Here is a 26,470-nt window from a genome sequence, read left to right on the forward strand (position 1 = left end):
ACATTTACATTTCTAGATGGAAATGTGCCACCTGTCCTAATGACTAAACTGAATGTGCAAGGATCAGTAGTGCATGCCATTAATACAATTTAATCAGACTCACACAATGCTACAGTGCCCTCCGTAATATTTGGGACAAAGACCCATCATTTATTTATTTGCCTCTGTACTCCACAATTTGAGATTAGTAATAGAAAACATCACATGTGGTTAAAGTGTACATTGTCAGATTTTATTAAAGGGTATTTTTATACATTTTGGATTCACCATGTAGAAATGACAGCTGTGGTTATACAGTCCCCCCATTTCAGGGCATCATAATGTTTGGGACGCATGGCTTCACAGGCGTCTGTAATTGCTCAGGTGTGTTTAATTGCCTCCTCAATGCAGGTATAAGAGAACTCTCAGCACCTAGTCTTCCCGCCAGTCTTTCCATCACCTTTATCAACACGAGGACCAAAGTTGTGCCAATGAAAGTCAAAGAAGCCATTATGAGACTGAGAAACAAGAATATAACTGTTAGAGACATCAGCCAAACCTTAGGCTTACCAAAATCAACTGTTTGGAACATCATTAAGAAGAAAGAGAGCACTGGTGAGCTTACTAATCGCCAAGGAAGACCTCCACAGCTGATGACAGAAGAATTCTCTCTTTTGATAAAGAAAAATCCACAAACACCTGTCCAACAGATCAGAAACACTCTTCAGGAGTCAGGTGTGGATTTGTCAATGACTACTGTCCGCAGAAGACTTCATGAACAGAAATACAGAGGCTACACTGCAAGATGCAAACCTCTGGTTAGCCGCAAAAACAGGATGGCCAGGTTACAGTTTGCCAAAAAGTACTTAAAAGAGCAACCACAGTTCTGGAAAAGGTCTTGTGGACAGATGAGATGAAGATTAACTTATATCAGATGGCAAGAGCAAAGTATGGAAGAGAGAAGGAACTGCCCAAGATCCAAAGCATACAACCTCATCACTGAGACTCGATGGTGGGGGTTATGGCCTGGGCATGTATGGCTGCTGAAGGTACTGGCTCACTTATCTTCATTGATGATACAACTGCTGATGGTAGTAACATTACTAATTCTGAAGTGTATAGACACATCCTATCTGCTCTAGTTCAAACAAATGCCTCAAAACTCATTGGCCGGCAGTTCATTCTACAGCAAGACAATGATCCCAAACATACTGCTAAAGCAACAAAGGAGTTTTTCACAGCTAAAAAATTGTCAATTCTTGAGTGGCCAAGTCAATCACCTGATCTGAACCCAATTGTGTATGCCTTTTATATGCTAAAGAGAAAACTGAATGGGACTAGCCCCCAAAACAAGCATATGCTAACGATGGCTGCAATAAAGGCAGAGCATCACCAGAGAAGACACCCAGCAACTGGTGATTTCCATGAATCGCCGACTTCAAGCAGTCATTGCATGCAAAGGATATGCAACAAAATACTAAACATGAGCACTTTCATTTACATGACATTGCTGTCCCCCAAACATTATGGTGCCCTGAAATGGGGGGACTATGTATAAACACAGCTGTAATTTCTACATGGTGTAACCAAAATGTGTAAAAATGGCCTTAATCTGACATAATCACACATGATTATTTCTATTACAAATCTCAAATTGTGGCAAATAAATAAATGATGGGTCTTTGTCCCAAACATTATGGGGCCACTGTATGTTCAAGAATTGCAATAAGTGTATTCAGCATGATCTTCGCATCAATGATATTTTCCATAATTGTTTACACTCTCTACTTAAGTATCAAGGCCCACGATTTTTCTGATGTACTTTTGTTTGTAGTGTAAACAAATTGCAGCTCTGGGTGGTCTGGAAGAGCTGACTTTAGTGTTGGAGCTTAAGGGACAGCAAAAGGGAAGCAGAGACTAGGCCACTGGAAGGGAAGGAAAGCTGGAAGAGATGAGGATGGAGACAATATTCAAAGTAGATGTTCATAAGAGTACATATCCCAACTTAGCTTTATTGGAGAAAATGTGTCAGTGTCACCAATTTCACCAAGGATGTTTCTTACAGACTGCATAAGATTTTCAAATAACTCACAACAGACAATGGACAGAATATGCTCTATGATTCTAAATTTTCGTTATTCCACTTGAAGGAGTGTGTTTTGGCCTTTTTTACTGCATGGTGTAGTGCAACAAGGAAGATGCTGCAATTATCACGAGGTGCAATTTGCAAGAAACCCATGGTTTAGCACCTGAAGTGCAGTCTATGGCACTAGGCTTGAGCTGTATCTATGGAGAACTATGCAGGGCTATATCAAGATTGTAGTGTTTTTCAACCTCAATGCCGTGGTTACTTTGAGAATGTATCAGCAGCATCTTCCAATTCACGATGCACCAAGGTATCGAGGACAGTGAGGCCACTGACCCCCACAGTAAAGGAGCAAATGCATCAATCAGCACAATAAATCAGGGTCGCCAAAAGATTTTGAACATTTCAAAATACAGCGGCGACAAAAAAAATGTTGCGACACTTGAGGAAACACCGCATGTCAATACGTCATCATCCCGCGTCACACCGTGACTTGTTTAGTGACCTGATACGTCAGTCAATGATGCCGACAGTCGCCGAAAAAAATGGCCAAGTGGGACAGGCCCTTTAAAGCTGCAAACACTGATATGTACCTGAAAAATGTCCCAAATTGCTCAGGTAAATTCAATGTTCAGCATACTTACAATCAATACACTGCTACTTCACTCAGGATGTGTTTCCTGAAATAGGCCGTGAGTAGAGAGTGCCAAAATAGTCACTTCAGCATTATATAGAGAGAGTCACAGGAACTTGGATCAAAGCCCTGTCCCTCCCCATTGCTGCACGTTGCTGTGCCAGGATGCTGGATAAAGGATTGGCCTTTTGGTAACACTGCTTTTTTTATTTCAAAATAAACTTTATTCAGAACTAATATATACAACGCAAAAACCATGCGAAAAAACTCTTCATACATTCTCTATACATTCAATAGTGTCATACTCAGCAGTGTTCACAAGTATCTTTACACAAAACACCTTTGCAACTGACGTGGGCCCGAGGTGGATTCCCCTTCTCTTGTTTAAGCGGCGTACCAATTGAATTTAGCCCCTCAACGTCCAGCAGCGGAAGGACCCTAGACTGTGGCCCTCCCCCACAGAGCCTTTATGTTGACTGCACCGAGCTTCAGCGCATCATTCAGCACACACTCCTGCAGTCTGGAATGAGTCAGTCGGCACCGTTCCCTGACGGACATCCCGCCGTGTTGGTAATATTGCTGCAATGATGAAATGGTTTAAGAAATCTCATGTTTGTGGCAATGTGCAATGTCTGCCTGTGAGGAAGAGATGAGGCCAAGGCTGCAGCCACTCAGTGCTGAGATGTGAGGCCTAGGGCTCCACCCTGGTTGGCACATTGAGTGTGGCCATTATCAGAGACTGACACTACCTATGTGTTGTACCTAGATCCTACTGACTCATCATCTCCGACTGCATGTGAAGGAGGCTACAGTCTCTGCTTTTCCTTGACTGCAGAGCCCTCCCTGCTATCTATAAAAGCCATTCCATTATTATAGCAATTTACCGTGTATAAAAATGTATCCATATATAGACTAAATATTCTGACTGGGTTGCAATGACCTATAGTTCACATTTGATTCAGTGCAAGGTAGAGTTGGTCATGCAGCTCAGAGAACTGACATTCATTGAACATTTCAACACTAACATTGGCATCAGTAGTCTTTGTAAAGCAATCATTGGGGAGTTTAAAACATTGGGGTTCCTTAATTCTAGATTAGACTAAGGGTGCAATGCTGTGCTTAAAGATGAAATAGGATTAAAGTAGAATTGTGTAGAGTGCGAATGCCTTTGCTGGGCAATTTGCCTGTTTCTGTAGTTAAATTTACTAAATTAAACACTAAATCTGTTTGTCTCACCTTAATGTTCACAGGATACAGAGACGTGCCAATAAGTTCAGAATACTACACAATTATATTTGTCCTGAACCACTTGATTTTTAGTCTGTTTAGTACTGATAACCAGATTCAGGCTTTTGCTTTTTTACTTGAAAATAATATATAGATATCCAGAAGCTCATTGTTGATAAATTTTTTCGAGAGACAACAGCAGTTGAATAATATTCATCATCTTCCTGTGAATATTAGCCCTTATTCTATGAAATCTTCCAAACTAATACAGGCAACATAATGCTCCCCAAATAGATGCAATCCAATCATCTTGCAGGTAGGAAAAGATGTTTCTAATTTATCTAATCCTCTGCTGCTTAGTAATTTACAGATATTATAGCAAAAGAACAAAAGGCAATGGTGATCCTCCCTACACTCTGACCTTGTGGTCACCTACGTTCTTTGTCTACCATCTTCACTATCCACAACTCCACCAATTTTTGTTTCGTCTCCATCAATGTTTTTTGTCCAAAAAAAAAGGTAGCTTACAACCTAACGGTATAAATGCAAAATTATCCCATTTTAAGTTACGATCTTCCTTACCCCCTCTCTCTCTGTCTCTCTCTCTTTTGGTCCTCCCCACCCATTTCTTCCAATATCCCACCCCTCTTTTCCCCCCCTCTCAAGTCAAGTCAAGTTTATTTGTCACATACACATACGAGATGTGCAGTGAAATGAAAGTGGCAATGCTCGCGGACTTTTGTGCAAAAGACAAACAACAAAACAACCAAACAAATTATAAACACAATCATAACACACATATTCTTTTACATAATAAATAATAGAAGGAAAAACGTTCTGTAGAGTTAGTCCCTGGTGAGAAAGGCGTTTACAGTCCGAATTGCCTCTGGGAAGAAACTCCTTCTCAACCTCTCCGTTCTCACTGCATGGCAACGGAGGCGTTTGCCTGACCGTAGCGGCTGGAACAGTCCGTTGCAGGGGTGGAAGAGGTCTCTCATGATTTTGTTTGCTCTGGAGTTGCACCTCCTGTTGTATAGTTCCTGCAGGGGGGTGAGTGAAGTTCCCATAGTGCGTTCGGCCGAACGCACTACTCTCTGCAGAGCCTTCTTGTCCTTGGCAGAGCAATTCCCGAACCAGATGGTAATGTTCCCGGACAAGATGCTTTCCACCGCCGCTGCGTAGAAGCACTGTAGGATCCTCGGAGACACTCTGAATTTCCTCAATTGCCTGAGGTGGTAAAGGCGCTGCCTTGCCTTACTCACCAGTGCTGAGGCGTGTGATGACCATGTCATATCCTCAGAGATGCGGACTCCCAGATATTTAAAACAGTTCACCCTATCCACAGGATCCCCATTTATGCTCAATGGAGTGTACGTCCTCGGATGATGTGCCCTCCTAAAGTCCATGATCAGCTCCTTCCTTCTGTATCCCTCCCTCGGGCTTTACATTTCACTCCTCTTTGTAGTCTTTGTCCACCTATCTGCTCATCAAACCCCCCTCACCTGTATCCACCTATGTCCCACCCCCAGTTTCAGTGACCTACCATAATCAGATTGAAAGTGGTCCCAATCCAAAACATCGCCTGTCCAATCTTTCCACAAATCCTGCCTGACCCATTGAGTTACTCCAGTACTGTGTTTTACACAAAATTCCATCATCAGCACTTCCTTATGTTTGCCCAACTCATTTTTTTACATCACAAACAATGGTGATCCTGGTAGTTATCCCTGCAGGACACCACTGGTCATAGACCTCCCCACTCAGAGAAACACACCTCCACCACTGCTCATTGTCATATCGCCAAGCCAATTTGGAATCCAATCGACCAACTCATCGTGGAACCAATGTTTCTTAATATTCTGAATCAGCATGTCATGAGAAGCCTTGTCAAATGCTTCACTAAAGACAACATCCATTGTCCTATCCTCATCAATCATCTATATCAGCTGCTCAAAAAGTGTAATCATGTTCATAATGCATGGCCTGCCCCAAAGAAAGCTGTGCTATCCTTAATACACTAATGCCTTTGTACATGGACATAAATCCTACCCCTAACAATTGTTTCAAAGTTTCTTGCCAGTGATTTAAGGCTCGGCAGCCTATATTTTGCAGGATTATTCCAATTGTCCTCCGTATACATAGGACCAACATTGGCTTCTTTCCACTTTTCTGCAACCTCGTCCATGGCGACAGTGGACGTTAAGATTTGTGTTGAGGTTCAAACAATATCCTCCCTTGCCGCTCTCCACAACCTGGGATAGATTCCATCAGGCTCTGAAGACTTATCCACATTACTTGTCTTTAATAGACCCAAGACGGGCGGCCCAGTGGTAGAGTTGCTGCCTTACAGCGCCAGGGAGTTCAATCCCGATTACGGGTGCTGAATGTATGGAGTTTGCACGTTCTCCCCAAGACTACATGGGTTTTCCATGGATGCTACCGTTTCCTACCACATTCCAAAGACATACAGGTTTGTCGGTTAATTGGCTTTGGTAAAAATTGTTAATTGTCTCTGGTGTGTAGTGTGTGGTAGTGTAATGGGGATCGCTGGTCAGCCCGGACTTGCTGGGCCGAAGGGGCCTGTTTCCACGCTGTATCTCTAAACCAAACTAAACAGCTCCACATATACACGAACATGCCCTAGAATATTATCTCCTTTGCTTTCCCTCTCTCTCCATCCATCCCTTTCCCAGTTCTCCAACCAGTCAGACTGTCCCTCTGATTACTTTAAATCCCTGTTTGCTTTGTTGTCACCTTCTCCTCGCAAACAATGGTCTATTCTACATTGTCCTTGATCTGCATTGCTTTTGTTCTCTTACACTTCCTTATCTCTGTAACTCCCTCTCCCCTGATGCTCAGTCTGAAGAAGGGTCACGACCCAAAATGTCACCCATTCCTTCTCTCCAGAGATGCTGCCTGTCCCGCTGAGTTACTCCACCATTTTGTGTCTACCTTCGCTGTAAACCAGCATCTGCAGTGCTGGTATACAGTTGACGTTTCGGATTGGGACCACCCATCAGAATGAGAGTCAGAGGAAAGGGAAACCAGAGATATAAAAGGTACATAGAACAAATGAATGAAAGATATGCACAAAGCAACGATCAAGGAAAGGAGAAGCCCACAATGGTCTATTGGTGGCCATGGGCTCGATGATAACGAGTAATACAAAGAGAGGAACGCAACAGGACGATAGTCAAACCAGCGCCACAGCGACTAGGGTGGGGAAGGACAGAGAGAGCGGGGATGCAAGGGTTACTTGAAGTTAGAGAAGTCAATATGCATACCGCTGGGGTGTAAACTGTCCAAGCGAAATATGAGGTGCTGTTCCTCCAATTTGCATTTGTCCTCACTCTGCCAGTGGAGGTGACCCAGGACAGAAACGTCAGTATAGGGGGGTTGCACGTAAGGTCACCGGGTCATAGGGCTTGACGCACGGAGCCGCTCAATCCATCTGGAAGACATCCGTCACTTCTGGTACATGTTATTAATGCTAGAAACGCATATATTCCTACCTGTTAAAAACCGCCAAAATGTTGAATCTTTGCGCTGAAAAAAATTGTGGAAGTCGGGGTAAGTGTGAGAGACATGCACCCAACTTCAGAATTCCAAAAGTGAAGCGAAATGAAGGTATAGAGAAGCGAGAACTGAAGGGACTACAGCAGCTAAAGTGCTTGGTAAACATTGGCCATGCAGATATCGGAATTGAAAATATTGGGAATTATCGCGTTTGCTCATCAAGTAAGGCATTATTTGTGTTTTTTCTTGATTCCTTTGGTATCTAAAAATTCTCAGAAGTGATAAATGTGTCTAGATTTTTCTTCAGATGCGTTTTCATTTTGTAGCTAAAAACCCACATGGGAACCATGGGCGATTTAACAAAAATTACAGCCAGATTTATCACTTCTGAATCTTTTTAGATGCCAAAGGAATCAAGAAAAAACACAAATAATGTCTTAGTTGATGAAATGCAGTGAGCAAAAATTGACAATTTCAGCGGGTTTTAACGGGCCCACTTCGCTGGAAACAATGGTAAGTGTTTACCTGCAGTTCATCGCGTGTAATCCATTTGGAGTAGCGTAGCAACAGTACGGGTCATGGGTCGTGACCCGACTGCCGTGAAACCTCCCTATGGGAATGAGAGTTTAGTTTAATTTATTTATTTTCACGTGTACCGAGTACAATGAAAAGCTTTTGTTGGGTGCAAACCATTCAGTGGAAAGACAATACACGATTGCAATCGAGCCATCCACACTGTGCAGATAAATGATAAAGGGAATAACGTGTGTATAACGTTTAGTGCAAGATAAAGTTAGTAAAGTTCAATTAAAGGTAGACCGAGGGTCTCCAATGAGGTAGACTGTAGTTCACAACTGCTCTCTAGTTGTGGTAGGATGATCTAATAATGGGAATAACATGAATAACGTTTAGTGCAAGAAAAAAACAGTAAAGTCTGATCAAAGATAGTCCGAGGGTCTCCAATGAGCTTGATGCCAGTTCAGGTGGCACAGTGGTGCAGCGGTAAAGTTGCTGTCTTACAGCGAGTGCAGCGCCGTAGACCCGGGTTTGATCCTGACTGCGGATGCTGTCTGTACGGAGTTTGTACGTTCTCCCCGTGACCTGCATGGGTTTTCTCAGAGATCATCGGTTTCCTCCCACACTCCAAAGACGTACAGGTTTGTAGGTTAATAGGCTTGGTGAATGTAAAAAAAATTGCCCCTAGTGGGTATAGGATACCGTTAATGTGTGGGGATCGCTGGTCGGCGTGGACCCAGTGATCCAGAAAGGGCCTGTTTCCGCACTGTATCTCTAAACTAAACTAAAGGACTGCTCTCTCGTTGTGATATGATGGTTTAGTTGCCTGATAACAGCTGGGATGAAACTGTCCTGAATCTGGAATCTGGGGTTAATTTGGATCCGAAGAAGTGTGTAGGAAGGCAGAAGGTACACAAAAAAGCTGGAGAAACTCAGCGGGTGCAGCAGCATCTATGGAGCGAAGGAAATAGGCAACGTTTCGGGCCGAAACCCTTCTTCAGTGTAGGAAGGCAGATGCTGGTTTACACTGAATAGACACAAAATCCTGGAGTATTTTGTGTCTATCTTCTGGAGTAACGCAGCGGGACAGACAGCATCTCTGGAGAGAAGGAATGGTGACTTTATGGGTCCCCACCATCAAATTAATTTATCATTTTATCAGAGTCACTGCCTCAAAAAGGACGCACACCATCCTGGCCACGGGAAGCAGGTACAGGAGCCTGTAAACTGTAACATCCAGGTTCAGGAACAGCTTATTCCCTACAGCCATCAGGCTATTAAACACTTCAACATCAAATGTGCTCTGAACTACATAGACTATTATTATTATTGCACTATATTTGTTATTTATTGAGTATGTGTGCATGTGTAAACACACACTGAACTTTTTTTTCTTCTACCGTTTTGTACTATATTTATACATTCTGTTGTGCTGCAGTAAGTAAAAAAAATATTGTCCTCTCTGGGTCACATGACAATAAGACACTCTTGACTTGACCAGAAACATTACCCATTCCCTCTCTCCAGAGATGCTGCCTGTCCCGCTGAGTTACTCCAGCATTGATTTGGTGTCTTATCTTCGGTGGAAACCAGCACCTGCAGTTCCTTCCGACACTGGTCATGCAAGGCTGGCGCCTCCTCCTCCACCACCATGTGGAGGAGGGCTGGCGCCTCGCTGCTGCAGCAGCCCCCCCTGCTGCCAGTGAGCGGCGACCGCCCGGCGCAGCCAGCCGCCAACCGCCGTCCTCCCCGCCCCGCGCATGCGCCCGAGTTCAAAAAGGTGCGGGGAGGTGGACAGTTGACGTGGGCGGGGAGGGACGTGGTGGGTATGGGGGAGGGGCGGGGGAAGGTGCGTGTTTAACGTACGGGGGGGGGGGGGTGCGTGGTGATTGATGCGAGAGCGGAGAGGCGCGTGGGGACGCAGTGGGGTGGGGGGGGGGGGGAGAAGATGGCGGCCGCTGATTGGCCGGTGGTGGGGTGATGGGGGAGGGGCGACGTGCGTGGTGACGCAAGGGGGGGGGGGAGATGGCTGCCGCTGATTGGCCGGCAGTGGGGTGGTGGGGGAGGGGGCGACGTGCGTGGTGACGTTCGGGGGGGGGGGAAAGGATCAAAGATGGCGGCGGTCATGGCGGGTGGGTGCTGGGGCTGCGGCGCGCGGGCGCTGCCCGGTAACGGTCGGCTCGCGCTTCTACTGCTCGCGGCCCGGGCGCGCGGGGCCTTGTCTGCCGGCAGGTGGGAGATGGTGGAGGAGCAGGGGGTGTGGGGGGCAGGAGGGTGATGGGGCAGATGGATGTGGGGGGTGAGAGGCCTGGGGTAGGGGTAGGAGGGTGAGGGAGGAGATAGGAGGGTGAAGGGGGTAGGAGAGTGATGGGGAAGTGGGGGGCGCTGGAGGGTGAGCTCCCCAGAGCTGGTGGCAAGAGCCCGGTCTGCCCACTCAGCCCTGACCTTTGGCCGGTCAGTGAGGCCGGCCGCCGCCGCCTCAGGGGCCCCCATTTCGGCCGCTCTTACTTCGAGGCCCATGGAATCGATTGGCTCCTGGGAGCCCTTCTCTCTGCTCCCTCTGTAGTGTCTGTCCGCCCACGCCTGGTCCAGGGCTCGCTGCCCCCCCCCCCCCCCCCATCTCCCTTAAATCAGTCTGAAGAAGGGACACGACCTGAAATGTCACCTATCCATGTTCCCTTGAGATTGCTCCTGAGCCGCTGAGTTTCTCCAAAGTTGGGTGCCATGCTCTTAAAACAAACCTCTTCCTGTCTTCCGTTCTCTCCCTCTACTTCCCCATTGCCTGCCATGCTTGCATTCCCTCCCCACCATCCCTGGACTCTTCACAAACTAATTGAATATCCCTGCTATTCTTCCATCCCTACAGAATTGTCCTCAATATGTGTCAGATATCCCCTTCTTGAAACTCGAGCTCCTGCACTCAGTAGGCATGTTTTTGTTATGACTTTAATCTGCCTGTCTTTTTGCCAGTTGCCTAATATTGCATCAGCTTAGCTGTCCCATCACCTTGGCTGGCAATGGACAGTATACTGGATGAGAATGCATCTCGTATTAAAAAAACATATCCTTAAAGACAATTGTTTATGAATGTACAACGTTGATCAGGAAAGGTCCATCATTGCTACCCTATGTAACATAGCATACCTTTTCCACTCTTTATTTTTCCAACTCAAATTGTGGATTAGAACAAGTCATGTTTAATTTGTTTTATTTATTAAAGTGAAATAAGTTGAATACATTCCCTAGGCTACTTTGTACAGCTACACAGCAAAAAAATACTGGACAAAACTATGAAGATGACCAGAGCCATTCTCAGAATGGAGACAAAGAACTACCAAACTCCACAGAGAAAACTCTAATAGAAGATAAGACAAAGCTAGAGAAACAACTGAAGGATCTAACGGTAAATATGAAATAAGAAACGGTACATTTATTCTTCTTGCGAATGAAACATAAATAAACCAAATTAATAGTTAGATCTCAAGCCGGGTGTTGAGCAGCCTGGTTGTTGTCTCTGTGTCAATGTTTGCCAGGCCCTGAGCTCCATTTGGTGGTTGGGAGAGCGGGCACCTAGATGGTTGGCTGTCTGTTCTGCTCCGCATTCACAGGCTGGGCTCTGGCGGAGCCCCCATCTCCGCTTGCTGGCATTGAAAAGCCCAACTCCAGTACGAACACTGTTGAGCTTCACCCATGCTCCTCTGGGGAGGTCAGACCCTGGACAGCTTTAATCTGGTGAAGTGATGTAGTTGTGCAATGAAGATGAGGTTGCCTTCCACTCCTGTGACCGCTTGGTGGCTATCCAGTGTGTTTTTGAAAACCTTTATTGATTTCTTGCTTGTTATAATCATGAGGGTCTGCTATTTGAAGTATAGTTATATTTGTCCAACACAAAATGTACTCAATTTCTTCAACTATCTTTACTTGGAGATCGTTCGCTCGTGTGACAGACGATGTATAGCTCGCTGTTGGCTTGTCGTCGTCCAACATGTTGACAGAATTGGTCGCCCGACGTGTCACAGAGTGCATCGTGTCGTCGTCGCCACGAGGACGCTTCTGTCATGATACCCAACTTGGAGATAAAGATACAGATGGTACGCTGAATGAAAAGCAGAGAGGGATGTGGTTTTGCAAAGTCTTTTACCCTCGCCTCCCCGATAAAATGCAGGTTTGCATAAAGTAATACAATACATAAACAGGCCCTTTACCCCTTTCTGTCCAAACCAACAATGTGCCTTCCCGATGTTATATGAAGCTGTACCATAACTTCCCAGCTGATGTATTGAATGCCCCGGCTAATGAAGGCTGACATCATATTCGTATTAACCCGATTTATCAGCACTTGGTCCAAAGCCTTCTCTACTTTGGCGATTCTAATGCTCCTCTAGATACTTAAATGAGATTACTTACCTCCACAACTCTCTCAGACAATGTATTCCAAACTGCAACCACTGAAAAAAATCATCCATGTACCTACTTGAAATTTCTTGCTCCTTACCTTATATCTATTCTCTTTGGTTACAGATTTTATTGCTATGGGTAAAAGTTTGCTACTGTACCCTATCCATGTCTTTCATAATTTTGCACATCTCAATCAGATACTCTTCAGCTGCCACAACTGAAGGAAATAAATGCAGCTTATCCAGCTTCTCCTCGTGACTGAGACATTGTGTTCCAGGCAAAATCCAGGTGTATCTCCCCTATATCCCATCAGACATCCCTGGTCAATTCGTCCCGAACCACTCCCTCTCCGGGCACTTTCCCTTGCAACCGCAAGAAATGTTACACTTGTCGCTTTACCTCCCCCCTTGACTCCATTCAAGGACCCAGCAGTCTTTCCAGGTGTTGCAGAGGTTCACCTGCACCACCTCCAACCTCATCTATTGCATCCGCTGCTCTAGATGTCAGGTGCTCTGCATCGGTGAGACCAAGCGTAGGCTTGGTGATCGCTTCGCCGAACACCTCCGCTCGGTTCGCAATAACCAACCTGATCTCCCGGTGGCTCAGCACTTCAACTCCCCTCCCATTCCGAATCCGACCTTTCTGTCCTGGGCCTCCTCCATGGCCAGAGTGAGGACCACCGTAAATTGGAGGAGCAGCACCTCATATATCGCTTGGGCAGTTTGCATCCCAGCGGTATGAACATTGACTTCTCTAATCTCAGGTAGTCCTACGTTCTCATCCCCCTCTCAGCTCTCCCTCAGACCTCTAGCCCGACCTCTTCCTTACTTCCTCCTGCCCCACCCTCACATCAGTCTGAAGAAGGGTTCCGACCCGAAGCATTGCCTATTTCCTTCGCTCCATAGATGCTGCCTCACCCGCTGAGTTTCTCCAGCATTTTTGTCTACCTCCCATCAAGCAAATATGATTTTTTTCTATACCATGGCAACTAACGTTCCAAATGTGCCTGCCTGATGTTATATGAAGCAGTACTATTACTTCCCAGCAGATGAATGCCCTGGTTAAAGATGACTTGACATCCCATGGTCTTCTCTGCTACCCTATTTCCTTGTGCACCACAGTCTCTCCGTTCACAGTGTATGTCCTATCCTTAATTTAACCTCCTAAAAATGTATCATCTTGCACTTATCAGAATTATATTCCATCTTCCATTGTTTTGCTCATTTATCTAGCTGATGAATATCTTTCCATAGCCTGAGACGATCCTCGCTATTTACAACACAAAGTCACAAGAAATTAGGAAAAACATTCGATCTTCAAGCCTGCCCCACCATTTAATATGATCTTGGCTGACCTTTACTGGCCTCAGTTGAGAATTCCAGCAATTCACCATTGTATGTAACTCTGATTTTAATGACCAGTCCCTTTTCCTGCATATATGTCCCCATAGTTTTGTACTGTTCTGTTTTCTTCCACTAGTGAAAATGTTCCATTGTCAAGCTGCCTAGGGAGGTGAGAGTAAAAGACTGCAAAACCACATCCCTCTCTACTTTTCATTCAGGGTACCATCTGTATCTTTTATCTTTAAGTAAAAATAGTTGAAGAAATTGCATTGTCCGTCTCTCTTCTAACTTCCCAGGGCGATAGACCTAAATTATTCAATTTCTCTTGTCATCCCGGGAATTAGCGTGGTGAATCTCCTTGGTACTGCCTACTTCATCTTTTCCATATATATATCATCTATGTGGAAAAACCTGCCCCTCTGGTTCTACAAAATATTTTGCTCTCTAATTTAAACCTAAATCTAGTTCTTAATTGCCTGATTCGGAGAAAAAAAAGCTGCGTGCATTCACCCTGTTTATTCCCATCATGATTTTATATGTTTATTATATACTTCAGTCTCCTATGCTCCATGGAATAAAATCCTAGCTTGCCCAACCTTCCCTCCAGCTCGTTCCTTCAAGTTCCGGCAACATCCTATGCTATTTCCAGGTTAATGGGGCATTTTCTCGTGTTGGGTGACCAAAACTCAACACAATGTGCCAAGTGCAGCCTCACCAACGTCTTGTACATCTGTAACATAGTGTCCCATCTTCTGTTTTCAATTCCCTTACTAAAGAAAGCCAGTGTGCAAAAAGACTTCTTCAACATCCCACACAGAATACTTCAAACAGAATTAAACACCATTTGTTCTCGACCAGCAGATTGAGATCCTACTATAATTGTTGATAACCATCGTCAATGTCTACGATACCACCTATTTTGGGGGCATCTGCAAACTTGCTAATCATGCCTCTTTAAACTTTGGAGCACAGAAACAGGCCCTTCAGCCCACCGAGTCGGCGCTGACCAGCAATCACCCTGTACACTAGCACTATCCTACTCACTAGGGACAATTAAACTTTTTTTTAACCAAAGCCAATTAACCTACAAACCTGTACGTCTTTAGAGTGTGGGAGGAAACCGGAGCACCCAGAGGAAACCCACACGGTCACAGGGAGAATGTACAATCGCCATACAACAGCATTCATAGTCAAGATCGAACCCGGGTCCCTGGCGCAGTCAGGCAACAATTCTACCCCTGTGCCAACCTGATTCTCATCCAAATCATTAATACAGATGACATCAGCAAAGGACCCAGCTTCAATCCCTGAGGAACACCACCAATCACAAGCCCTCTGAGAAGCTCCCATTATCACTCTCTGCTTCCTAACATTTCTGTATCCAGTTAGCTAGCCCTTCCTGGATCTAACATTACAGAGCAGCCTACCATATGGAAACTTATCAAAGGCCTTGCTGAAATCCATATACACCACATCCACAGTCCTGCCCTCACTAACCTAATAGTTTACTTCAAAAAACTCAATTAAATTCACGAGACATGATCTCCCATACTCACAACCGTGCTGACTATGCTTGATCAATCCCTGCAATTCCAAATATGTGTACATTTTATCTCCCAGAATTTTTTCCAGTAACTTTCTGACCTGGTTTACTGGTCTACAGGATTTCTTTGCAGCCTCTCTCCAGTCTTTTGGCACTTCACCTGTGTCTGATGATGATTCGTACATCTTGGCCAGGGCTCCTGCAATTTATTTTCTAACTTTCCACATTGTCCTTGGATATATCGGATCATACTGGGAGGTTTGTCTAAATTCATACATTTTAGGATATCCAACACTACCTCAGACTGTAATCAAGCTATCGCCATTAATTTTCCCAAATTCATGCATTTTTGTGGCTTTCCGCAGAAAAAACAGGAACATTTTAATTGAGGAGCTTGTTTGGCTCGTGCGCCCTTTTCCCTTTATCTCTATACTTATAAAACTCTGATCTTGGACATGTGTGTATTGTGCGATGTTCGTGTGCGTTTCACATCTCGAAAACACGACGTGCTAACGGTTGAATATTTTTCATATTTGGATAGATTTACGCCATGATGTCAAAAATCACCGTATCTGAAAATTTCATGCATTATTTCCCCCATACATTATGCCTCGAGTTATTTATGAAAATAAACGAGATGGCCTCGCTGATGATGTCACAATGGATCTGCCTGCCTGCCTCTGCTCACGCTGCAAGTGACGTCACCCCTGTTCTGTCTTCTGTACTTTCACTTCTTTAAATTTGTCACTTAGCATTTTTAAACTGCTGCTCAGGTCGTGCTGCGCACTCCGCTGGGCTCCTTGAAGTTCTAGAACATGGCGACAGTCGTTATCGCGGCACGGGGCAGCGCGATGGGAAGGTGGCCGTCGCGGCCATTACTCCCTCTAGGAGAGACCGTCTTTGGAAACCTGCGATTCCTCCGTCAATCGCAGGGACTCGTGACGCCTTGCCTCGCTGCTGATCCCGATCCCACCTGGCGATCTCTGACCATCACAGAGGACGACCTCCTCTCCGTCTCACCCGCCCGATCATCTGTCACGCGGGTGGGTGCGCTTCCCCTCGCGGAAGCCACGATCGGCCGGCCCTCCGCTGCTTTTGACTGTCCTCAGATCGCTCCGGGCCTCGCTCGGGTCCATGCCGGCCGCAGCCTCGCTCGGGCCCGGCGCCTGGTGCGGAGGCTCCTGCTCTACGACTTGGGTAGGTGCTGCAACTACTCCCTCTCCACGCCCTCCACGGGCAGAGAGGGGGGGGGGGGGGGGAGGGGGGAGGGAGGGGGGGTAGGCGGGGGGGCCTCGCTCTAGTCCACGCCCACCCAGCCTCGCTTGGGCCCGGCACCGTGGCTGCTGCTGTACGACCTGGGTAGATGCTGCCTCTACCCCCTCCCTCTGTGTCCACTCCCTTTTTGCCCCCCCCCCCCCCCCTCACTCTCTAGGGAGTGGTGAATATTGGGACCTATGGGTGAGTGGTTGAGTATTTCGTTCGGGAACCAGCCGTGCACCCCCCACCCCTCAATCTCTATCCCTCTCCCCCCACCTCTAGCCACGCCTGTGCAGTTGGGGGTTATGCGCGAGTGGATAGGGCGGGGGATGGGGCAAAAGGAGCCGCCCCCCGGCAACTGCAAGTTGAGGGGACGGGACCCAACCGGTGGCCCACTTGGTCTAGTAAACACTTTTAAAAATCTCTTTCGATTCTCCTTAATGCTATCTCCTAGTGATATCTCATGCTCTCTTTTTGGCGTTTCTTCTTAAACATGCTCCATAATCCTCCTGGGGTACACTTGACCACAACTGCTTCCTTTTTCCTAACTGCACCCTCAATTTCTCTCTTCCACGGTTCATTACCGTACCTGCCTTGCCCTTTATTCTAACAGTTACATGCATTGAACTTGGATTCTTATCTGTGTGTACTCTTCCAGCACATATTGTCAAGAATAAGCACTTTATTCTAACCCAATTGTTCCAGTCAGTTTGTATCCATATAATTGCTTACGATTGTAACTCAGATAATCAATTAGAAATTATGATGGAATTTTTTATAGATTTAATGTAAAGATAATTATTTTTAATGATATAAAATTTTCAAATATGTGGCTATTTAAGGTGAAAATTGTATGGAACTTTTTATTTTTGTAGGACAAATATAAAAGAGCACTAGCAGATACTGAAAACTTGCGTCAGAGAAGTCAAAAACTTGTAGAAGAAGCTAAGTTGTATGGTAAGAGCATTCTAACATTGGAGATCAGTAACGTTTCATTTATATGTAATCCACAATCTCATGATTATTTTACATTTGCAGATTGTTTATATGAGATTCTTAGTTTTATAATTTGAATTGACCAACCTGTCGTTTGTTAAGTGGCATGATTATTTCCTTTAGATGCTGGATATCTTTTCAAATCGTAATATCTATGAACTTGCTGGTTTGGTTTATTATTGTCGTGTTCACTGAAATACAGGGAAAAAAACATCACAATTTTTAAAAAGTCCAGTTAAAAAACTTCAGTGGTTCGACCAGGACAGATTGTAGCTGATATTTACACCAATGAACTTGATTGACATCCATTTCCACTTTGGTGCTGATTGGCGCAATGACTTCACCATGCTTCCTGTCTTGCTGACATTAAGAGAGGTTATTGTCTTGAAACCATATTATTAAGTTTTCTCACTTTCCTTTAAACCGTCTCGTCATGTTTGAGGTGTGGCCTTCAGCAGTCGTGCCATCTGCAGATTTGTAGATAGACTTGGAGCAGAATTTTACCATGCAATCACGAGTGTATTGAGAGCATAGTAGGGTTCTTCTACTAGCTGCAATTTAATTTTTTCCCTTGCAATGACCATCTCTTTAAATCCCAACTTTGATCTGTTTTAACATAATGTTATTCTTCTATCTTGAATTTCCCCTTTTAGTTTCTACATCAGTAATTTAATTTTCTTTCCATGTAACTTGTTTGAAATAGTAAAAGCTAATAGTATTATTTTTACAAGTAGTGTCTTAAAATTTTCCTGATTGTTATAATCGGGAGCAGCTGTTATTGGGTAAGTCCATGTCTGACGTGAGAGTCGTTTAAAGAGCAGCCGATCAGAGTTCGTCTGGCATGTTCAAATGAGGAGGAGGGACAATGATCTCAAGATTAGGAAACCTTGGATGAAGAGTGGGTGTAAATTTGGTAAAAAAAGAAAATAGAAGCATAGTGATTAATAGGAGATAGTGATCGACTTCAGGGAGCGAATCAGTCCACATACGCCAGTTTGCATTGGCGCCGAAGTAGAGATGGTTGAAAACTTCTAATTCTTAAAGAGTCAATATCACCAAACAACTTCTCCTGAACCACCCTTATTGAAGCAACGACCACCAATGCCTCTCCTTCCTTAGAAGGCTCAGGAAGCTCGGCCTGTCCCCGACGTAACTCACACCAACATCTACAGATGCACCATAGAAAGCATTTTATCAGAATGTATCATAGTTTGGGGCACAACTACTCACGTTCTGCATCAGAAAACCATCTTATCAGGTGATAAATGATTTTTAAAAAAAATCATACGCATAAATCAGAATTTGGCTTATATAGAGATTTAATTGCAAAATTATTGTAATCTTCCTGGTATAAATTAGCCTAAGGATTTGATGAAATCTTGTTTGTAAAATGTCACAAAAGGCAAGAGAACACAGGGACAAAACTGATATTTTCCTTTGTAAAACCAGATTCATTTATTTTTGCTTCATCTCATTATTTTGGCTCTACACCATAATCTATACTAGTTAAAATACAAGATATGAAACAATGGGAATATTACATAAAAAACAGGAAAGTAACCTGAAAGTTTGGATACATTCAGTTTCACTACTTAGTGCTGCATTTACGGAAATACCCGCACATGATATAGTTAAAGGCAAGACTGTTTTGCAGCATTGATGTACACAGGAATCTTGGGGATCCACAAACTTAGTTCCCTGAAAGTGTCAACACAAGTAGGTAGAGAGGTGAAGAAGGCATATGTTATGCTCGCCTTCAACAGTCTGGATATTGAGTAAAAGAGTCAGGAGGTTGTGCTGCAGTTCTGTGGGACTTTGGTTGGGCTGCATTTGAGGTATTGTGTCATTAAAGGAAGGATATGAAGCCTTTGAAGAGGATGCAAACGATGCTGCCTAACCCACTAGGTCACTTACACTTGTTCTCCAGAGATGCTGCCTGACCCACTAGGTTATTCCCACACTGTCCGTTTTTTCTATCGTGAATAGGTGACCAATGCTCTACATGGACCTGATGGGCCAAAGGACCTGTTACATTGCCGTATCTCCCAACAAAAACGAAACTAATTTATGAATTGCAGATCTTTTCTTAATCCAGTTTAAAGTGATTGACGTTACTTACTCCTATGATTTTAGGCAAACCTCTGCTCCATGTCTAATTCAAGAAGCCCCTCTAGTTATCATGGCAGATTAAATGTTACCCATACCAACTCCATGCATACGTCATTTTGTGGGATGCGTGCTGCATTTTACCCTTAATAAACAAACAACAGTAGTGTAGGAACCGGCTCTTGGGTTCATAATGTCTGTGGTGAGCATGATGCCTACTTATACTAATCCCTTTTGCCTGTTCCAGGCACCTCCCACTCTTTTAAAAAAAAAAGCATGCTGGGCACATTTCCTTTAAATTTTCCCCCTCTGACCTTGGAGGTATGCTCTCAAGTCTTTGGTGTTTGCACCATGAGAAAATGTTACCTACCGTTTAACCTTTCTGTGCCTCTCAATTTTATAAACTTCCATCTGGTTGCTCAATCCTTGATGCTCCAGGGAAAACAATCCAAGTTTGAAGTTTCCATAGAGCTGATGTCCTCAAATGGAAAGCCTCATCTTGGGGGCAGATGTGGTGGTGATAGTTGAATTGAGTGTAGGAAACAGTGGCAGGATGGGAGGAAGTATAACCCAGATAACTGCAGGAGTCGGGTAAGTTTTTAGTATGTGTCACTCGATAATCTATCCCCTGTGATGGACACAGATCAAAAAAAAGGGAGAGGTGTCAGAGATATTCCAGGTGACTATGAGGGCAGGGTGGAAGTTAGTGGTGAGGTTAATGAAATTAATGAGTTCTGCATTGACTGTAGTTGTCAATGTAATGGAGAAAGAGTTGGGGGATAGTGCTGGTGTATGCCTGTAACAAGGACTGTTTGACATAACCAACAAAAAGGCAGGTATAGCTCGGGCCCATGTGAATGACCATGCCTACATCTCTAACTTGGAGAAAGTGAGAGGAGTCAAAAGCAAAATTGTTGAGGCCGAGGACAAGTTCTGCCAGGCAGAGGGGTATGTTAGTAGAACGATATTGATTGGGTCTCTGTTTAAGGAAGAACGGAAGGCTTTCAGACTTTCCTGCTGGGGGATGGAGGTGTAAAGAGACTGGATGTCCATAGTAAAGATGAGGCAATGGGGGCTTCGGAACTGAAAGCTATTGAATAGTTGAATGGCATGCGAGGTGTCTCGGATGTAGGTTGGAAGGGACTGGACAGGACAGGGGGTGGGGGGAAATAGGAGAAAATCACAATACATAGAGATGCGTTCTGTTGAGAGGAGTGGATTTTGGGAAGGAGATGGAAGTGGTCACTGCAGGGCTGGGGAACAATAAGGTTGGAGGTTGTGGAGAATACAAACAGTATAAGAGATGATGGCCTGGTGTTTATAGGATCATGGTCAAGGGGTAGACATGACGAGCTGGTGCCTGGCCTCGGCACAGGGACTAGACGGGGGTTGGGAGGATTAGGATGGAATCCAGGGCAATTTTAGAGGCCTATCTGAATCATGGTACGCTTTTTCTGTAGAAATGTCATTACACAAAATCTTACGGTATTTTTATTTCATTAACGTTTATGTGGATTGATATTTTTAATTGATGGGTAAATCTATCTTGCAAACGTTAGCTGAGGCAATATTTTTTCTAGCTATTGAAGTAGAATATAGGTTACTTGATTTTTGATTTTGAGAAAATGTAGTTTGACATTTTAATTTGATAGGGTGTTGATGTTATGTTCTTTTCAACATTACTCTATCCACACTTTGGTGATATTGAAATGATCCAACTGGTGATGGTCATTATAACATAAAACATCAAACAATCAATTTTCTAAAACTGAAAACAAGAGAACAGGAAAATAATTTTAAATACCAGCACCTTCAAACGATTTAAAATGTCACTATTGGTGAGACTAAATCACAGGATTAACAATTACAATACTTTTCAATGATTTATTACTTTCTATTGCTACTATATATTTACAAGTATCCCATCATTTTATTCCCCCATTTTAAGGTATTCAAGGGTTCTGCAAGGACCTTTTGGAGGTGGCAGATGTTCTTGCGAAAGCAACAGAGAGTGTACCCAAGGAGGAGATAACTGATGCAAACCAGCACCTTAAGAGCCTCTACGAAGGTCTCATCATGACAGACGGACAACTACAGAAAGTGTTTTCCAAGCATGGCCTTGTCAAACTGAATCCTATTGGAGCCAAGTTTGATCCCTATGAGCATGAAGCTCTTTTCCACAGTCCCGTGGAAGGGAAGGAGCCAGGCTCTGTGGCACTAGTGTCCAAGATTGGGTACAAGCTCCATGGACGCACGCTTCGACCAGCATTAGTTGGAGTTGTCAAAGGAGTAGAATGATGGTTTTAGGACTGGCTGATGTAGTATAGTTCAAGAAGGACCATTATACTTCATATTCTTTGACAATGAATTTTTATGATTTCCTGTTTATGAAGATATTACTGAATTCTATATCAAATAAGGATCTGCATATTTGAAGGATTTCTATTAAAAGTGGGTGTGCTGTTAAAATGTGTTTTTTTTTTCTGATTCTGGTAGCAGTCACCAATAAATATCCAGATCTTTATTAGCCCCTGAGTTTCTTACAGACTATTCTGCTGAATTCAAAATGTTGCAGACCTGCTCATATTTGGTATCGACGCTGGGCTGCTTCAGAGAATTCAGTTAATCTGATGATCACACATTTCTCTCCTGCTTCAAACTCTTTGTTCTAACTATTGATCTTAATTCTAGAATGGGGGGGAGAATAGTCCTTTCTTCAGTGTCCACGTATCTTTTTAACATTATTGTCCATTGTATTCTGTGCAAAATTGAATGCATTTAAATTCTGTTTTTGGAAAATCGATCAAGTATTAAGTTGAATGTTGTGAAAAATGCTTTACTGTTGCAATATCACTAGTATAACAGGAATGTTTCATACACATTCAGTGGATTAAAAAGTACTATTAAAGTCAGATACAGCATGCTAATAGGCCCTTCAGTTAATTGTGACTATGCAAACCAATTTACACCAATTCCATTTTATTCTCCAAACTCTTCCCAGATTCGACCTCGCTTACACAGGAGGGGCAATTTAATAACGATGATTAACCTACCATCTTTGTGAGGAATCTGGAGTAAGCAGATGGTCCACGAGGGCATAGAATGCACAAACAGAAACTTGAGGGTGGGGAGAGAGAGTATGTGAGATTGTCATTGGCAATAGGGTGGGTGATTACAGGCATGGAGCTACAAAGCAGCACAAAACTTGCCCCTCAAAACATCTACTCCGCATCCTTTATGCCATGCCTAGTGCCTCTTAACTGCAGTGATTGCTGACTCCATCACCTGTGGCAGAGTGCTTCTGATGCCAACCACTAAAATCCTTCTGATCTCCAAAATTCCTTCCTTTCACCTTAAACTTACGGTATCCTGACACCCCCATCATGGGGGAAAAATGATTCCAACTAACCACCCTGTCTCCCATAAACCCACCCATCTTGGGTCACCCCTAACCAATGCCCTTCAATCCAGACAACATCCTGGTAAAACTCCCAAGCCCAGCCATGTCCCTCCTGTAGTGCAACATCCAGAATAGCATACAATTCTCCAGGTGCTGTTCAAATGCTGCTTAATGAAGTTGCAACATAATCTCCCAACTCTCACATTCTGTGCCCCAATCAAAAATGGCAAGCATGCCACACACCCTCCCACGACCCTTTACACTCATTGCACCAACTCCAGTGAAGCACACATCTGAACCTAGGACATTGGGGGAAGCTTGGTAAGAAATTGCTGGAGCCCTGGCAGAGACATTTACAGCATCTTTAACCACAGGGAGGTATCAGAAAACTGGCTAATGCCGTGCTTTTATGCAAGCCTGCAAGAACAAGCATGGGAACTATAGACCAGTGAGCCTCACGGCAGTGATAGGAAAGCTGCCGGAGCGGATTCTGAGGGACAGGACCTGCCAGCATATGGAATGGCAAGGACTAATTAGGGATGGTCAACGTAGTTTTGTGCGTGGGAAGTCACGTCTCGCAAACTTGATTGGAGTTCTTTTTGAAGAGGATTATTGAGGGCAGGGCAATAGACACTACATGGACTTTAGCAAGGCTTCATATGGTAGGCTAGAGTGTAAGGTTAGATTACATGGGATCCAGGGTGAGCTAGCCAATTGGATAGCTTGGTAGAAGGAGTCAGAAGGTGGAAGTGGAAGGTTGTTATTCAGATTTAAGGTTTGTGATGAGTGGTTTGGTGCAGGGATTAATGGTGGGTCTTCTGTTTATCATCCATATTAATGATTTGGATGACAATGTGTTAGCATGGAAAGTTTGCAAATGACACTAAAATGAAAGTTGCCTACAAGTACAAGATCTAAGATGTACTGGGGAAGTGGGCCGTGAAAAGGTAGGTGAAATACAACTCAGAGAAGTGCGAAGTGTTGTATTTTGGCAAGTTAAACTAGGGCAGTACTTGCAAAGTAATTGGCAGAGTCCTGGAGAGTGTTGTAGAACAGAGACATAGGGGCACAGAAGCCTAAAAGTGATGGTACAGGCAGGCAGTTGGCACATTTGCTTTCTGCAGTCAAGGCATTCGAGTACAGGAGCTCTTGTCAAGTGCAAAAAGCAAAATGCTGAATGAACACAGCAGGTCAGGCAGCATCTGTGGAGGGCAATGGACAGATGACATACCAGTTTTGGACCCTTCTTCAGACTTAAGTCTTCTTGCGAATGAAACATAAATAAACCAAAGGAATAGTTAGATCTCAAGCCGGGTGTTGAGCAGCCAGGTTGTTGTCTCTGCGTCAATGTCTGCCATGCCCTGAGCTCCATTTGGTGGGTGGTAGAGCGGGCACTCAGAGATGACATGGTTCGCTGTCTGTTGTTCTGCTCCGCATTCACAGGCTGGGCTCTAGCGGAGCCCCCATCTCTGCATGCTGGCATTGAAGCGCCCAACTCCAGTACCAAGTCTGTTGAGCTTCACCCATGCTCCTCTGGGAAGGTCAGAACCTGTACAACTTTTATCTGGTAAAGAGATGTAGTTGTGTAATGAACATGAGGTTGCCTTCCACTCCTGTGACCACTGGGTGGCTATCCAGTGGGCTTTTGTCTCAGTTGGCTGGATGGATGCTAGAAGTTGTTTTCCATGTGGAGCAAAAGGGTAACGGGACTTCTGTCAGGGTAGCCTCTGCTCTCTGATGATAGCCTGAAGGAGGTGATCTAGGTCCTTGACACGACAAGATAGTGCCAGAGTTGCTGCTTGCTTTGGATTCCTGCCCGCGGAATGCCTTCAAGTATAGGAGCTGCTCGACTGGAGTAGGTTGAAGGCACCCAGTGATGGTTCGCAAGGTGCTGTTCAGGCTCGTGTCTACCAGGCTAGTATGTCCGCTTCTACATACGGGTGCGCAGTACTCAACTGGAGCATACACAAGAGCTAAGGCAGAGGTGCGAAGAGTTGATGGACTGGCTCCCCAACCTGTTCCTGAAACTTAAGTCTGAAAAAAGATCTCTACCCAAAACGTCATCAGTTGCATTCCCTCCTCAGATGCTACCTGAACCACTGAATGCCTCCAGTACGTAGAGTTTTGTTAAAAAAATTACAGCTTCAGTTTCTTGCATCTCCAGTTGGAACGTCAAATTGCAACTGCAACGTTGGTGATACTGCACTTGTCATATACAGTAACATGGAAACAATTCAATTATACCTTTGTCCCATGCACCTAGGTACAGTGAAATGCTTTATTTTGCAAACAACCTTGTAAAATCAATAAAGCAATATTGTTTAGATGTATGTCCATGTCAGACCAATCCAGGGACCACAGAAGTGTTGGTGCATACAGAGACCTCACCTGGGAAGCATGCAAGAATTGCCACATTTCTGACATCGACAAAGTTACAAAAGTTCACCGTAGAGTTCTGCCTGCCGCCACTCATTCTCAGTAGCCCCCCACCCTTCGTTCTCAGTGACACATGTCCCTACGCGCTCGACAGTCCACCTCACCTCTTGGTGGTTGGTCACGGGTCCCTACTTGCTCTCAGCAGCATGGGTCCAGTTGACATCGGTGGCTTGGAGTAGAGTTTGGATTGCGTTTTTGGTCTACCAAGGGCCTACCAAGAGGGTCCTCCAATCTCGGTTCACGAGTCCTCGGTCCATGTTGGGCGAGCCAGGCCTGCTGGAGGGATTGGCTCCTGTCGCATTGCTCACCCTTTGGTCCAAATGATCCATGCTGACAAAGAAGTCACATCAAAGTTGGTCTCATTAAACTCCATTTGGCCCATATCCCCTCCAAAACTTTTCTATCCATGCATTTTCCAAGTGTAATTCACATGCTGTTATTGCATAAGCCCTAACTCCTTTCTCGGGCAGATTGTTCTTTTTACACACCACCCTCTAAGTAAAAATGTCTTCCTCAGATTCCTATTAAATCTTGTTCCTTGCACTTAAACCCATGTCCTCTGGTTCTTGATTTCCCTACCCTGGATAAAAACTTTATTTACCCAATTTATTCCTTTCACGATTTTATATGCCTCTGTAAGTTCACCCCTCAGCCTCCTATGCTCCAAGGAATAAAGTCCTAGCCTGCACAACCTCTCTCTACAGCTCGGGTTCCTCGACTCTTGACATCCTCTCAACTCTCGCTATACTCTTTCTAGCACAATGACATCCTTCCTAAAGCAGGGTGACCACTGTTTTGGAGTGTTGTGTGCACTCCTGGTTGTCAGGCTGTAGAAAATATGTTATTAGGCTGAAAAAGCCACAGAAAAGAATCATTACAATATTTGTTACCAGGACTGGCAGACTTGAGTTATACATAGAGGCTGGGAACCATTTCCCTGGAGCGGAGGAGATTGAGGGGTGACATTAGAGGTAAAACTCAGGAAGGCCATGAACATGATGGATGGTCATATTCTTCCACCACAGCCAGGGAA

General features: G+C 44.5%; 1 protein-coding gene and 1 long non-coding RNA gene across 2 annotated transcripts; one reads left to right on the plus strand and one right to left on the minus strand.

Annotated features, from left to right (window-relative positions):
* Positions 1–167: 167 nt before the first annotated feature.
* Positions 168–9,701, minus strand: LOC129702848 (uncharacterized). The gene is made up of 4 exons (XR_008724455.1): positions 9,469–9,701; positions 7,968–8,052; positions 7,439–7,472; positions 168–497 (listed from the first exon to the last, which is right to left on the minus strand). It is a non-coding gene; the product is annotated as an uncharacterized LOC129702848 (long non-coding RNA).
* Positions 9,702–10,040: 339 nt separating this feature from the next.
* On the plus strand, positions 10,041–22,070 carry grpel1 (GrpE-like 1, mitochondrial). The gene is made up of 4 exons (XM_055644896.1): positions 10,041–10,190; positions 11,205–11,361; positions 17,375–17,456; positions 21,550–22,070. The coding sequence occupies exons 1-4, from the start codon at positions 10,072–10,074 to the stop codon at positions 21,897–21,899; spliced, it is 708 nt and encodes a 235-aa protein (XP_055500871.1). The 5' UTR covers positions 10,041–10,071; the 3' UTR covers positions 21,900–22,070.
* Positions 22,071–26,470: the final 4,400 nt, after the last annotated feature.

The sequence above is a fragment of the Leucoraja erinacea genome, chromosome 1 (assembly GCF_028641065.1).
Source record: "Leucoraja erinacea ecotype New England chromosome 1, Leri_hhj_1, whole genome shotgun sequence".
NCBI classification, from domain to species: domain Eukaryota; kingdom Metazoa; phylum Chordata; class Chondrichthyes; order Rajiformes; family Rajidae; genus Leucoraja; species Leucoraja erinaceus.

Excerpts from the sequence above, each read along its gene's own strand:
- grpel1 (XM_055644896.1), top strand. The coding sequence starts at position 10,072 with ATGGCGGCGGTCATGGCGGGTGGGTGCTGGGGCTGCGGCGCGCGGGCG. Across the intron at positions 10,191-11,204 it reads GGGGCCTTGTCTGCCGGCAG|GCTACTTTGTACAGCTACAC; the intron begins GTGGGAGATGGT and ends TACATTCCCTAG. Across the intron at positions 17,457-21,549 it reads AGAAGAAGCTAAGTTGTATG|GTATTCAAGGGTTCTGCAAG; the intron begins GTAAGAGCATTC and ends CCCCATTTTAAG.